Source organism: Panulirus ornatus, chromosome 22, assembly GCF_036320965.1.
Source record: "Panulirus ornatus isolate Po-2019 chromosome 22, ASM3632096v1, whole genome shotgun sequence".
In the NCBI taxonomy this organism is placed as follows: domain Eukaryota; kingdom Metazoa; phylum Arthropoda; class Malacostraca; order Decapoda; family Palinuridae; genus Panulirus; species Panulirus ornatus.
In genome coordinates, this window is record NC_092245.1 from 6,896,797 (window position 1) to 6,913,133 (window position 16,337).

Here is a 16,337-nt window from a genome sequence, read left to right on the forward strand (position 1 = left end):
GCCTGGGAGTTGTAGCTGGGATATGGTTCTTAGGTCCGACATTCCTGGTTTTGATATCATTGTTTACTTGTTCAACTTTTGGGTAAAATATGGTGGGTTGGTTCAGCTGGGTATTACAAGTACATTTTGAGAAGTTACTAATTTGCCTTTTATCTCGTTTACTTCGTGGCGAGGCTGAGATGTGGCTGTGTGCACGAAGTTCTGCCAAGTCATTTGCCACTGAGAGACGGTTGGCAGGGTACAGTCGAACTGAGTCTGCTGTTGTGGCATGGCTCTCTCTCTCTCTCTCTCTCTCTCTCTCTCTCTCTCTCTCTCTCTCTCTCTCTCTCGGCTGCCACCCGCTTAATTCTTTGCCACAATTTTAGTTATATTTTCTGGTTTCTTCACGCGTAATGATGAACACTTATACAAGTGTTCGTGAAATGTGTCGCCATAGCTTCATCATCACCGTCATCATGAATGTGATCCCATAGCTTCATCATGAAATGCGTTGCCATAGCATCATCATGAAATGTGTTGCCATAGCATCATGAAATGTGATGCCATAGCTTCATGTAATATGTTGCCATAAGCTTAATCATGAAATGTGTTGCCATAGCTTCATCATGAAATGTGTTGCCATAGCATGATCATCAAATGAGTTGCCATAGCTTCATCATAATGAAATGTGTTGCCATAGCATCATCATGAAATGTGTTGCCATAGCAACATTCATGAAATGTGTTGCCATAGCATCATCATCATCATAAAATGTGTTGCCATAGCATCATCATGAAATGTGTTGCCATAGCTTCATCATTAGATGTGTTGCCATAGCATCATCATGAAATGTGTTGCCATAGCATCATGAAATATGTTGCCATAGCATCATCATGAAATGTTTTGCCATAGCATCATGAGATGTGTTGCCATAGCTTCATCATGAAATATGTTGCCATAGCGTAATCATGAAGTGTGTTGCCATAGCTTCATAATTAAATGTGTTGCCATAGCTTCATCATCATGAAATGTGTTGCCATAGCATCATCATGAAATATGTTGCCATAGCTTCATCATCATGAAATGTGTTGCCATAGCTTTATCATGAAATATGTTGCCATAGCATCATAATGAAATGTGTTGCCATAGCTTCATCATGAAATGTGTTGCCATAGCATCATCATGAACTATGTTGCCATAGCATCATCATGAAATATGTTGCCATAGCATTATCATCATGAAATGTGTTGCTATAACTTCATGAAATGTGTTGCCATAGCTTCATGAAATGCATCGCCATAGCATCATGAGATGTGTTGCCATAGCATCATCATCATGAAATATGTTGCCATAGTTTCATCATGAAATGTGTTGCCATAGCTTCATCGTCATGAAATGTGTTACCATAGCATCATCATGAAATGTTGTCATAGCTTCATCACCATCATCATGAAATGTGTTGCCATAGCTCCATCATCATCATCATCATGAAATGTGTTGCTGTAGCTTTATCATCATCATCATGAATGTGTTGCCGTAGCTTCATCATCATCATCATCATCATGAAATGTGTTGCCATAGCACCATCATCATCATCATGAAATTTGTTGCCATAGCTCCACCATCATGAGATGTTGCCATAACTCCATCATCATCATCATTATGAAATGTATTGCCATAGCTCCATCATCATCATGAAATGGGTTGCCATAGCTCCATCACCATCATGAAATGTGTTGCCATAGCTACATCATCATCATCATCATCATGAGATGTGTTGCCATAGCTCCACCATCATCATCATCATCATCATCATCATCATCATCATCATGAAATGTGTTGCCATAGCTCCATTATCATCATCATCAAATGTGTTGCCATAGCTCCATCATCCCTCATCATCGTCATCATGAAATGTGTTGCCATAGCTTCGTCATCATCGTCATCGTCATCATAATCATGAAATGTGTTGCTGTTGCTCCATCATCATCATATCATGAAATGTGTTGCCATAGCTTCATCATCATCATAATCATGAAATGTGTTGCTATTGCTCCATCATCATCATCATCATCATCATCATGAAATGTGTTGCCATAGCTTTATCATCATGAAATGTGTTGCCATAGGTCCATCATCATCATCGTGAAATGTGTTGCCATAGCTCCATCATCATCATGAAATGTTACCATTGCTCCATCATCATCATCATCGTCATCATGATATGTGTTGCCATAGCTTCATCGTCATCATCATCACATCATCATGAAATGTGTTGCCATAGCTTTATCATCATCATCATCATCATCATCATCATCATGAAATGTGTTGCCGTAGTTTCATCATCATCATCATCATGAAATGTGTTGCCGTAGCTTCATCATCATCATCATCATGAAATGTGTTGCCGTAGCTTCATCATCATCATCATCATCATGAAATGTGTTGCCATAGCTCCATCATCATCATCATCATCATCATGAAATGTGTTGCCGTAGCTTCATTATCATCATCATCATCATCATCATCATCATGAAATGTGTTGCCGTAGCTTCATCATCATCATCATCATCATCATCATCATGAAATGGGTTGCCGTAGCTTCACCATCATCATCATCATCATCATCATCATCATCATCATGAAATGTGTTGCCATAGCGCCATCATCATCGTCATCATCATCATCATCATCATGAAATGTGTTGCCGTAGCTTCATCATCATCATCATCATCATGAAATGTGTTGCCGTAGCTTCATCATCATCATCATCATGAAATGTGTTGCCGTAGCTTCATCATCATCATCATCATCATGAAATGTGTTGCCGTAGCTTCATCATCATCATCATCATCATGAAATGTGTTGCCGTAGCTTCATCATCATCATCATCATCGTCATCATCATCATGGAATGTGTTGCCGTAGCTTCATCATCATCATCATCATCATTATCATCATTATGGAATGTGTTGCCGTAGCTTCATCATCATCATCATCATCATCATCATCATCATCATCGTCAGTGTTGGTAATGTTGACTAAGATATTTGACCTTACCCCTGGGATTCCCGTGTAGTTGCTATATCCCACTCCATAAGTGGCTCCCGTGTCCCAGTATATCTCACCCCACTAGTGGCTCCCGTGTCCCAGTATATCTCACCCCACTAGTGGCTCCCGTGTCCCAGTATATCTCACCCCACTAGTGGCTCCCGTGTCCCAGTATATCTCACCCCACTAGTGGCTCCCGTGTCCCAGTATATCTCACCCCACTAGTGGCTCCCGTGTCCCAGTATACCTTACCCCACTAGTGGCTCCCGTGTCCCAGTATATCTCACCCCACTAGTGGCTCCCGTGTCCCAGTATATCTCACCCCACTAGTGGCTCCCATGTCCCAGTATATCTCACCCCACTAGTGGCTCCCGTGTCCCAGTATACCTTACCCACTAGTGGCTCCCGTGTCCCAGTATATCTCACCCCACTAGTGGCTCCGATGTCCCAGTATATCTCGACCTACTAGTGGCTCCCGTGTCCCAGTATATCCCACTTCACTAGTGGCTCCCGTGTCCCAGTATATCCCACCCTACTGGTGGCTCCTGTGTCCCTCAATTTCAAGCGCTCCCTTCCTCCATCAGTGACAACATGGCTCTCCTGTAACGCCTCTTTCCTACAGTGGTAGCACCTCGAGACCCTTGTAACGCCGCCTTTCTATATTAGCACTAACATGAGACCACTGTAACGCCTCACTCCTCCAGCATCAGCAACGTGAGACCCCTGCAACGCCTCATTCTTTGAGCAGCAGTAACATGAGACCACTGTAAAGCCTCATTCCTTTAGCAGCAGCAACGTGACACCACTGTAACGCCTCACTCCTCCAGCCACAGCAACATGACACCCATGTAACGCCTCCTTCCTCCAGCCGCAGCAACATGAGACCCATGTAACTCCTTCTTCCTCCAGCAGCAGCAACATGAGACCCGTGTAACGCCTCACTTCTCCAGCAGCAGCCACATGGGACCCCTGTAACGCCTCCGTCCTTCAGCAGCAGTTACATGAGACCCATATAACGCCTTCTTCCAGCAGCCGCGATATGAAACCCATGTAACGCCTCACTTCTTCAGCCGCCGCAATATGAGACCAACGCCACCCTCCTCCAGTAGCAGGAACATGAGACCACTGTAACGCCTTCTTCCTCCAGCAGCAGCAACATGAGACCACTGTAACGCCTCCTTCCTCCAGTAGCAGCAACATGAGACCCCTGTAACGCCTTTTTCCTCCAGTAGCAGCAACATGAGACCCCTATAACGCCTTCTTCCTCCAGCAGCAGCAACATGAGACCCCTGTAACGCCTTCTTCCTCCAGTGGCAGCAACATGAGACACCTGTAACGCCTTCTTCCCCCAGCAGCAGCAACGTGAAACCACTGTAACGCCTCACTTCTTCAGCAGCAACAACGTGAGACCACTGTAACGCCTCCTTTCTCCAGTAGCAACAACACAAGACCCCTGTAACGCCTCCTTCCTCCAGCAGCAGCAACATTACGCCACTGTAATGCCTCCTTCCTCCAGCAGCACCACGGCAGTGCCTTCCCCATCTGGCAGCAAGACGGCAGTGCTTCCTCCCTCCAGTAGCACCACGGCAGTGCCTCCCCCTCCAACAGCACCACGCCAATGCTTCTCCCCTCCAGCAGCACCACGCCAATGCCTCGTCCCTCCGGCGCCCCCGCAGTGATCAGCCTATCCCTCCTGCAAGAGCTACCTCACCTCCCCCAGTACTGACGCAGCAGCATCCTCCCTCCCTCGAAACTGTACATCTTTGTTGATGTTGCTGCTGGTGTGTCCGTCCCCATGTGGCATTCCTCACATTCCCGGGGGAGTGTTAGCCAACTGTTACATAACTCTTGTAGGATTAGTATTTTCTTCTAAGTGTTTACCTACTGAGAACAGTAGGAAATCTTTACCTTTAACGAGTGATTTGTTCTTAGATACTGGACCTTGAAGTAGACGCGACGCGGCGATATTGTCAGAGGAAGAATGGTACTTGTACATGGATGAGGCTGGTTCATGATAGGAGCCATCATCAGATGATACAAAATGTGAAGATTATCGGCAACATCTCCAGTATATAATGGAACTCTTTATTGCTGATTGTCCTTAGTTTCCTGAAATGATCTCATTTGTGTATTTCACAGTGGAAATGTGTGATTATGTCACTGAATATTGCATTTGAAGATATATTGTTGATTCATCAGAAATGTGACACCCAGCTGATGCTTTAGCTGTATATATTCACCAGATAGTGTGATTTCGTTCAGTACTATTGACAATCATTGCTTTACACGTAATGTGTGAAGACTGACTGACAATGAATTAGGTCGGAAATCAAGATTGATTGTAGTGATCAATGATACTACTACTACTACTACTACTACTGGTAGTAGTAGTAGCTGTAAGTAGTAACAGCAGGAGTAAGGTGCCTCCCATGGTCATAAGTAGAAATTAAACGGATACTGAATATCATCAGCAGGGTGTAAGTCTCACAGAGAGGGCGCGGTACTGGCAACCCCTTGGGCCCAGCAGAGTAAAGTAGATGATGTAATAACACAAAGTATAAGAAGAAATATGATTTTTTAAAATTGTATTTTGTTGGTCTTTCCTGTCATGTGGACCCCACTGCCCCTTATCCTTGGTGACCCTGGGGGGTTCATTAGCCAATTCTTTCGTCAGTGATCATGTCAGTTGGCGGCCCTGGATGGAGATATCTATACAAGGTTGGAAAGTTGGCAGACAGGAGAGGTGGGGTTGTGTAAGGTTTATAGGTGAATGCGAAGATTCTGAATGGCATGGCCGGCCTTCCAAAAGTAGTACAGTCCCCTGATTATATGAAGATGTAGACTGCATTCAGAGACCACACGCGGATAGGTTTTCACGAAAAAAAAATAAGATCGAAACAGAAGTTGAAAACGAGGCATTAATATTAATAGGTTGGCCATGAGAGGTGGCTGACATAGGGGTTAGGTTGGTGCAGTGTTGAGCGGGTTGACCCACGAGGCGCAGGTCTTCTGCTTCAGTGTAAACAAACAACGTCAGTCAGTCAGCTGGTGCGGCGGCCGGGATCAGCTGGTGGCTGCTCATCCTCTCATCTCCGGACTCCCTGATTGCCATGCTACGATATTTTTAGAAATAAGGGTAACAGACTTTTCTTAGTGTTGTTTTTTTCGAGTGGTCACTATAGACGATAATATTCAGTTTTGGTTTAAAGATAGTTGTAGCGCCGCGCAGGCATATAGAATAGAACACGCTTCGCCGGTGTTTCTTTAAATATAGAAAATTACGAAATTATACAAAACTCTTATATGTAACCATAAAAAGTAAACCCATCATCATGTGATTTGATTTGAACAGATATGTAGATCTGATCAGATATGACAACATAAACTGACATAACCTAACCTTAGCAAATCCTTACTACCTATTTTCTCTTATACAGTTCAAGTGTTACATTCAAGAAACATTGTTTTACATTATTCTAATGAATCTAACCTGGAGATAGTGATGCTCAGTTTTTTCCGGGAAATTCTTCAAAGAAATATAGAAAATGTACTGAGTGGTAGTACTTCAGTCATATTAGCTTACCTCTATTAAGTTCATGTTACATTGGCTTAGTCATAGAAAAATTGGATAAATGGTGCAATTTGATAGATTCTGTAATTTTTTGTATGTAACAGACTTACCTTGGGGTAATTATGTTGCCTGCTCATGGCCATTTATTATTCTTACCTATCTATATACACATGAATGCAATGCAGTCAGTGTACACTTTGATTTATGCACACTTATTAAATATATAGTTACATATTTATTTTTTTGATTACCTCAGGACTCCTTTTCCAGGAGCTCTTGGAGTTTTAAGGCTGCTCTACTTCTAGTAGCAGGAAAATGATGGACTCCTTTGGAGTGAGAAGTTCTTTGATGAGACTGTACTCCCTTTCATCAACCCATAATGATACACCAAAGGTAAATTTTTACTTGCAGCATAACCATAGACAGCTGGAGTCTGGTAACACTCAAACATATATTCAGCAACATTAGATAGGCAGCTGTACATGACAGTTAGAACAGTAGCTTACCAAAACCAGGATGTCTTGATATCCATAGAAGTCTTTAATCACTCTTTTGACCCCAAACAGACACAAATCCTGCTCACTTCCTCTAGTCAAATTGAATGGACAATCACTCCCACTGAACAAAACAACCATCCATTCTAGGCATTATGTGTGACACATACAGCAGTCACTCCCCACACCAGTAACACAAAAGAACACACAAAGCAGATACCCTAAGAATACAAACTTTACTAACTTTGGGCAAGAATCTCACAGTATCCTGTACAAACAGTTCATCTGCTGCACTTTTAAACAATGCCTCGCCTATCAGGTCTTCATCCTCTCAAAAGCAAGCATAAAAACTGCAAACCATACCGAATAGAACACTTAGAATAGTTACTAGCTGCCTTGCAGCCACACAAACTTTCAACACTCATTCATTGAAACAAAGGTCCTCCCTCCCACTATAGTCCCTGCTCAATGTTCTCAGCACTCCCATGCAACAGCACTAGACCCTTCCCTCCATAATCACACCTTAACTAACTACCAACCCCCAGGTAGAAATAAAAAGTTTACCCCTGCCTTACACTTTAGTAACATCAGCTTACAGATCTCCCCACCCCTAGTATATAGAGCTCTGACAAAACACACTGAGATAACTCAGTAAGCACTTAGTATCCTCTCAACTTACTTGTGAACTCCAGCCCACCAGACATATATTCATAAGAAACCACATTCCCAGACAAAGATAAGTCACACTCCTATTAATGCTGTGGACATTACCCATTACTACAACACTAACAACAGTTTCATCATTTTCCAAGACCCTTCATGTCTATAATACAGCTTCTATAATGAAGACAGTGAACACTTAATGCTCAGTTACCCTGCTCTCTGTGTATCAGACACACACAAATCACAACACTTCATGAATTGTGGTCCTTACCAGCAGACATGGCCAGCTTCCTGAGTGCTACAGGAGCCCCAAGAGCATAGAATGGGCTTTGGGGTAAAATGTGGATAAGGAGTTGTGGTTTTGGTGCGTTACACATGACAGCGCATGTCTGAATGTGAGCAGATGTGACCTTTCTTCGTCTGTTTCCTGGCACTACCTTGCTGACACAGAGGATGGCAATTCTGTTTTCTGTGAGGTGGGTTGGTGCCAGGAATGGATAAAGTATGAATATGTACATGTGGATATATGTATATGTATGTATATGAAAGTATGTATTTGTATATGTTTATATGTATGTGTACATATGTGTGTATATTGATATAAGTGTGTACATGAGTGGATGGATCTTTCTTCATCTGTTTCCTGGCACTACCTCGCTAATGTGGGAGAACGCGATCAATTATTAAAAAAAAAGAATTTCATACATATTCGCTATTTTCCACGTTAGCGAGGTAGTGTCAAGAACAGAGTTCTGAGCCTTAGAGGGATAATCCTCACTTAGCTGCTGCTCTTTTCCTTTTTTGGAAAAGTAAAAGCTGAAGGGGAGGATTTCCAGCCCCGTGCTCCCACTTCTTTTATTTGCCTTCTATGACACACAGGTAATACATGGGAAGTGTTCTTTCTCCCCTATCCCAAGAGATACTATACCACGTATGCCCTGCGTGTCGTAGAAGGCGACTAAAAGGGGAGGGAGCGGGGGGCTGGAAATCCTCCCCTCTTGTTTTTTTTAATTTTCCAAAAGAAGGAACAGAGAAGGGGGCCAGGTGAGGGTATTCCCTCAAAGGCCCAGTCCTCTGTTCTTAACGCTACCTCGCTAATGTGGGAAATGGTGAATAGTTTGAAAAAAAAAAAAAATTATATATATATATATATATATATATATATATATATATATATATATATATATATTTCTTTTACTTTCAAACCATTCGCCATTTCCCACATCAGCGAGGTAGCGTTAAGAACAGAGGACTGGGCCTTTGAGGGAATACCCTCACCTGGCCCAATTCTCTGTTCCTTCTTTTGGGGGAAAAAAAAAAAAAAAAAAAAAAAACGAGAGGGGAGGATTTCCAGCCCCCCGCTCCCTCCCCTTTTAGTCGCCTTCTACGACACGCAGGGAATACGTGGGAAGTATTCTTAATCTCCTATCCCCAGGGGATATATATATATATATATATATATATATATATATATATATATATATATATATATATATATATATATTATTATTATTTTTTTTTTTATTATACTTTGTCGCTGTCTCCCGCGTTTGCAAGGTAGCGCAAGGAAACATACGAAAGAGATGGCCCCCCCCATACACATGCATATACATACGTCCACACACGCAAATATACATACCTACACAGCTTTCCATGGTTTACCCCAGACGCTTCACATGCCTTGCTTCAATCCACTGACAGCACGTCAACCCCGGTATACCACATCGCTCCAATTCACTCTATTCCTTGCCCTCCTTTCACCCTCCTGCATGTTCAGGCCCCGATCACACAAAATCTTTTTCACTCCATCTTTCCACCTCCAATTTGGTCTCCCTCTTCTCCTCGTTCCCTCCACCTCCGACACATATATCCTCTTGGTCAATCTTTCCTCACTCATCCTCTCCATGTGCCCAAACCACTTCAAAACACCCTCTTCTGCTCTCTCAACCACGCTCTTTTTATTTCCACACATCTCTCTTACCCTTACATTACTCACTCGATCAACCCACCTCACACCACACATTGTCCTCAAACATCTCATTTCCAGCACATCCATCCTCCTGCGCACAACTCTATCCATAGCCCACGCCTCGCAACCATACAACATTGTTGGAACCACTATTCCTTCAAACATACCCATTTTTGCTTTCCGAGATAAAGTTCTCGACTTCCACACATTCTTCAAGGCCCCCAGGATTTTCGCCCCCTCCCCCACCCTATGATCCACTTCCGCTTCCATGGTTCCATCCGCTGCCAGATCCACTCCCAGATATCTAAAACACTTCACTTCCTCCAGTTTTTCTCCATTCAAACTCACCTCCCAATTGACTTGACCCTCAACCCTACTGTACCTAATAACCTTGCTCTTATTCACATTTACTCTTAACTTTCTTCTTCCACACACTTTTCCAAACTCAGTCACCAGCTTCTGCAGTTTCTCACATGAATCAGCCACCAGCGCTGTATCATCAGCGAACAACAACTGACTCACTTCCCAAGGTCTCTCATCCCCAACAGACTTCATACTTGCCCCTCTTTCCAAAACTCTTGCATTTACCTCCCTAACAACCCCCATCCATAAACAAATTAAACAACCATGGAGACATCACACACCCCTGCCGCAAACCTACATTCACTGAGAACCAATCACTTTCCTCTCTTCCTACACGTACACATGCCTTACATATATATATATATCACCTCTTGCACCTTTCTCTTGACCTCCTGTCTCTTTCTTTTATACATCTCCCACTCAATTGCATTTTTTCCCTGCAAAAATCGTCCAAATGCCTCTCTCTTCTCTTTCACTAATACTCTTACTTCTTCATCCCACCACTCACTACCCTTTCTAATCAACCCACCTCCCACTCTTCTCATGCCACAAGCATCTTTTGCGCAATCCATCACTGATTCCCTAAATACATCCCATTCCTCCCCCACTCCCCTTACTTCCATTGTTCTCACCTTTTTCCATTCTGTACTCAGTCTCTCCTGGTACTTCCTCACACAGGTCTCCTTCCCAAGCTCACTTACTCTCACCACCCTCTTCACCCCAACATTCACTCTTCTTTTCTGAAAACCCATACAAATCTTCACCTTAGCCTCCACAAGATAATGATCTTGTGGAGGCAAATGAGAGTTGGGGTGAGAGAGTATCATTAAATTTTAGGGAGAATAAAAAGATGTTCTGGAAGGAGGTAAATACAGTGCGTAAGACAAGGGAGCAAATGGGAACTTCAGTGAAGGGCGCAAATGGGGAGGTGATAACAAGTAGTGGTGATATGAGAAGGAGATGGAGTGAGTATTTTGAAGGTTTGTTGAATGTGTTTGATGATAGAGTGGCAGATATAGGGTGTTTTGGTCGAGGTGGTGTGCAAAGTGAGAGGGTTAGGGAAAATGATTTGGTAAACAGAGAAGAGGTAGTGAAAGCTTTGCGGAAGATGAAAGCCGGCAAGGCAGCAGGTTTGGATGGTATTGCAGTGGAATTTATTAAAAACGGGGGTGACTGTATTGTTGACTGGTTGGTAAGGTTATTTAAAGTATGTATGACTCATGGTGAGGTGCCTGAGGATTGGCGGAATGCGTGCATAGTGCCATTGTACAAAGGCAAAGGGGATAAGAGTGAGTGCTCAAATTACAGAGGTATAAGTTTGTTGAGTATTCCTGGTAAATTATATGGGAGGGTATTGATTGAGAGGGTGAAGGCATGTACAGAGCATCAGATTGGGGAAGAGCAGTGTGGTTTCAGAAGTGGTAGAGGATGTGTGGATCAGGTGTTTGCTTTGAAGAATGTATGTGAGAAATACTTAGAAAAGCAAATGGATTTGTATGTAGCATTTATGGATCTGGAGAAGGCATATGATAGAGTTGATAGAGATGCTCTGTGGAAGGTATTAAGAATATATGGTGTGGGAGGAAAGTTGTTAGAAGCAGTGAAAAGTTTTTATCGAGGATGTAAGGCATGTGTATGTGTAGGAAGAGAGGAAAGTGATTGGTTCTCAGTGAATGTAGGTTTGCGGCAGGGGTGTGTGATGTCTCCATGGTTGTTTAATTTGTTTATGGATGGGGTTGTTAGGCAGGTAAATGCAAGAGTTTTGGAAAGAGGGGCAAGTATGAAGTCTGTTGGGGATGAGAGAGCTTGGGAAGTGAGTCAGTTGTTGTTCGCTGATGATACAGCGCTGGTGGCTGATTCATGTGAGAAACTGCAGAAGCTGGTGACTGAGTTTGGTAAAGTGTGTGGAAGAAGAAAGTTAAGAGTAAATGTGAATAAGAGCAAGGTTATTAGGTACAGTAGGGTTGAGGGTCAAGTCAATTGGGAGGTGAGTTTGAATGGAGAAAAACTGGAGGAAGTGAAGTGTTTTAGATATCTGGTAGTGGATCTGGCAGCGGATGGAACCATGGAAGCGGAAGTGGATCATAGGGTGGGGGAGGGGGCGAAAATTCTGGGGGCCTTGAAGAATGTGTGGAAGTCGAGAACATTATCTCGGAAAGCAAAAATGGGTATGTTTGAAGGAATAGTGGTTCCAACAATGTTGTATGGTTGCGAGGCGTGGGCTATGGATAGAGTTGTGCGCAGGAGGATGGATGTGCTGGAAATGAGATGTTTGAGGACAATGTGTGGTGTGAGGTGGTTTGATCGAGTGAGTAACGTAAGGGTAAGAGAGATGTGTGGAAATAAAAAGAGCGTGGTTGAGAGAGCAGAAGAGGGTGTTTTGAAGTGGTTTGGGCACATGGAGAGAATGAGTGAGGAAAGATTGACCAAGAGGATATATGTGTCGGAGGTGGAGGGAACGAGGAGAAGAGGGAGACCAAATTGGAGGTGGAAAGATGGAGTGAAAAAGATTTTGTGTGATCGGGGCCTGAACATGCAGGAGGGTGAAAGGAGGGCAAGGAATAGAGTGAATTAGAGCGATGTGGTATACCGGGGTTGACGTGCTGTCAGTGGATTGAATCAAGGCATGTGAAGCGTCTGGGGTAAACCATGGAAAGCTGTGTAGGTATGTATATTTGCGTGTGTGGACGTATGTATATACACGTGTATGGGGGGGGTTGGGCCATTTCTTTCGTCTGTTTCCTTGCGCTACCTCGCAAACGCGGGAGACAGCGACAAAGTATAATAAAATAGAAATAATATATATATATATATATATATATATATATATATATATATATATATATTGTACTTAGTCGTTGTCTCCCGCATTAGCGAGATATCACAAGGAAATACATGAAAGAATGGGCCAACCCACCCACATACACATGTATATAGATACACACCCATGCACGCACATATACATACCTGTACATTTCAGTGTATACATACATATACATACACAAACATATACATATATACACACGTACATATTCCTACATGCTGCATTCATCCATTCTTGTCATCACCCCACCACAAGTGAAAAACAGCACCCCCGTGCATGCGAGGTAGCGCTAGGAAAAGACATTCTCTCTATGTGACCAAACCATTTCAATACACCCTCTTCTGCTCTCTCAACCACAGTCTTTTCATTACCACACATTATTCTCTTACCCTTTCATTACTTAATCAAACCACCTCACACCACATATTGTCCTCAAACATCTCCTTTCCAACACATCCACCCTCCTCCGCACGACACTATCTATAGCCCACGCCTCGCAACCATATAACATTGTTGGAACCACTATTCCTTCATTCTCGCTTTCCACACATTCTTCAATGCTCCCAGAACGTTTGCCCCCTCCCCCACCCTGTGACTCACTTCCGCTTCAATGGTTCCATCAGCTGCTAGATCCACTCCCAGGTATCTAAAACACTTCACTTCCTCCAGATTTTCTCCATTCAAACTTACCTCCCAATTGACTTGTCCCTCAACCCTACTGAACCAAATTACCTTGCTCTTATTCACATTTACTCTCAGCTTCTTTCACACTTTGCCAAACTCAGTCACCAACTTCTGCAGTTTCTCACCCGAATCAGCCACCAGTGCTGTAACATCAGCGAACAACAACTGACTCACTTCCCAAGCCCTGCCATCCACAACTGACTGCATATTTGCCCCTTTCTCCAAAACTCTTGCATTCATTTCCCTAACAACCCCATCCATAAACAAATTAAACAACCATGGAGACATCATGCACCCCTGCTGCAAACCGACATTCACTGGGAACCAATCACTTCCCTCTCTTCCTACTCTTACACATGCCTTACATCCTTGATAAAAGCTTTTCACTGCTTTTACCAACTTACATCCCTCACCATATACTCTTAATACCTTCCACAAAGCATTTGTATCAAGGAAACACGAAAGAATGGTCCAACTCACCCACATACACATGTATATACATACATGTCCATGCACACACATATACATACCTATACATTTCGACATATACATATATACACATGTACATAATTCATACTTGCTGCCTTTATTCATTCCCGTTGCCACCCCGCCACACATGAAATGACACCCCCCCTCCCCCCGCATGTGCGCAAGGTAGCGCTAGGAAAAGACAACAAAGGCCACATTTGTTCTCACTTAGTCTCTATCTGTTGTGTATAATGCACCAAAACCATAGCTCCCTTTCCACATCCAGGCCCCACAAAACTTTCCATGGTTTACTCCAGACACTTCACATACCCTGGTTCAATCCATTGACAGCATTTCGACCCTGGTATACCACATCATTCCAATTCACTCTATTCCGCGCATGCCTTTCACCCTCCTGCATGTTCAGGCCCCAATCGCTCAAAATCTTTTTCACCCCATCCTTCCACCTCCAATTTGGTCTCCCACTTCTCGTTCCCTCCACCTCTGACACACATATCCTCTTTGTCAATCTTTCCTCACTCATTCTCTCCATGTGACCAAGCCATTACAATACACCCTCTTCTGCTCTCTCAGCCACACTATTTTTTTACCACACATCACTCTTACCCTATTATTACTTGATCGATCAAACCACCTCACACCACATATTGTCCGTAAACATCTCATTTTCAAAACATCCACCCATGCCTTGCAACCATATAATGTCGTTGGAACCACTATTTCTTCAAACATACCCCTTTTTGCTTTCCAAGATAATGTTCTCACCTTCCACACGTTCTTCAACACTCTCTCAGAACCTTCGCCCCTTCCCCCACCCTGTGACTCACTTCTGCGTCTATGGGTCCGTCCGCTGCCAAATCTACTCCCAGATATCTAAAACACTTCACTTCCTCCAGTTTTTCTCCATTCAAACTTACCTCCCAATTGACTTGTCCCTCAACCCTACCCTAACTTATAACCTTGCTCTTATTCACATTTACTCTCAGCTTTCTTCTTTCACACACTTTATCAAACTCAGTCACCAACTTCAGCAGTTTCTCACCTGAATCAGTCACCAGCGCTGTATCATCAGCGAACAACAACTGACACTTCTCAAGCCCTCTCATCCACAACTGACTGCATATTTGCCCCTTTCTCCAAAACTCTTCCATTCACCTCCCTAACAACCTCATCTATAAACAAATTAAACAACCATTAAGACATCACGCACCCTTGATGCAAACCGACATTCACTGGGAGCCAATCACTTTCCTCTCTTCCTACTCGCACACATGCCTGACATCCTCAATAAAAACTTTTCACTTCTTGCAATTTGCTGCCCACACCATATACTCTTAAAACCTTCCACAGAGCATCTCTATCAACTCTATCATATGCCTTCTCCAGAAAAGCTACATACAAATCCATTTGTTTTTCTAAGTATTTCTTACATTCATTCTTCAACACAAACACTTAATCCACACGTCCTCTACCAATTCTGAAACCACACTGCTCTACCCCAATCTAATGCTCTATAGATGCCTTCACCCTTTCAATTAATACCCTTCCATGTAATTTCCCAGGAATACTCAACAAACTTATACCTCTGTAATTTGAACACTCACCCTTATCCCCTTTGCCTTTATACAATGGCACTATGTATGCATTCTGCCAATACTCAGGCACTTCACCATGAGCCATACATACATTAAATATCCTTAACCAGTCAACGGCACAACCTCCCCCTTTTTTAGTGAATTCCTTTGCAGTACCATCCAAACCTTCTGCCTTGCCAACTTTCATCTTCCACAAAGCTTTCACTGCCTCTTCTCTGTTTACCAAACCTTTTTCCCTAACCCTCTCACTTCGCACACCACCTTGACCAAAACACCCTATATCTGCCACTCTATCATCTAACACATTCAACAAACCTTCAAAACACTCACTTCATCTCCTTCTTACATCACCACTACTTGTTATTACCTCCCCATTACCCCCCTTCACCAATGTTTCCATTTGTTCCCTTGTCTTATGAACTTTATTTACCTCCTTCCAAAACATCTTTTTTTATTATTTATTTATTTTGCTTTGTCGCTGTCTCCCGTATTAGCGAGGTAGCGCAAGGAAACAGACGAAAGAATGGCCCAACCCAGCCACATACACGTGTATGTACATACATGTCCACTCCCGCAAATATACATGTATACATCTCAATGTATACATATATATACACACAGACATATACATATATACACATGTACATAATTCATAC

The 16,337-nt window shown here is 43.0% G+C and overlaps 1 protein-coding gene across 8 annotated transcripts in view; it reads left to right on the plus strand.

Moving 5' to 3' along the window:
• The window catches only part of LOC139756517 (6-phosphofructo-2-kinase/fructose-2,6-bisphosphatase-like), a 444,091-nt gene that overhangs the window by 44,962 nt on the left and 382,792 nt on the right, over positions 1–16,337 (plus strand). For 2 of the 8 annotated variants that reach the window (XM_071675986.1, XM_071675990.1), the window contains exons 1-2: positions 6,027–6,165; positions 6,871–6,993. The exons of 5 other annotated variants lie outside the window; for them this stretch is intronic. In XM_071675986.1, the coding sequence (XP_071532087.1) occupies positions 6,980–6,993 (14 nt within the window). In that variant the 5' untranslated portion in view covers positions 6,027–6,165; positions 6,871–6,979. Of the gene's footprint in view, positions 1–6,026; positions 6,166–6,870; positions 6,994–16,337 lie in introns of those variants that run through there. One more of the 8 variants, XM_071675989.1, reaches the window with a different exon arrangement.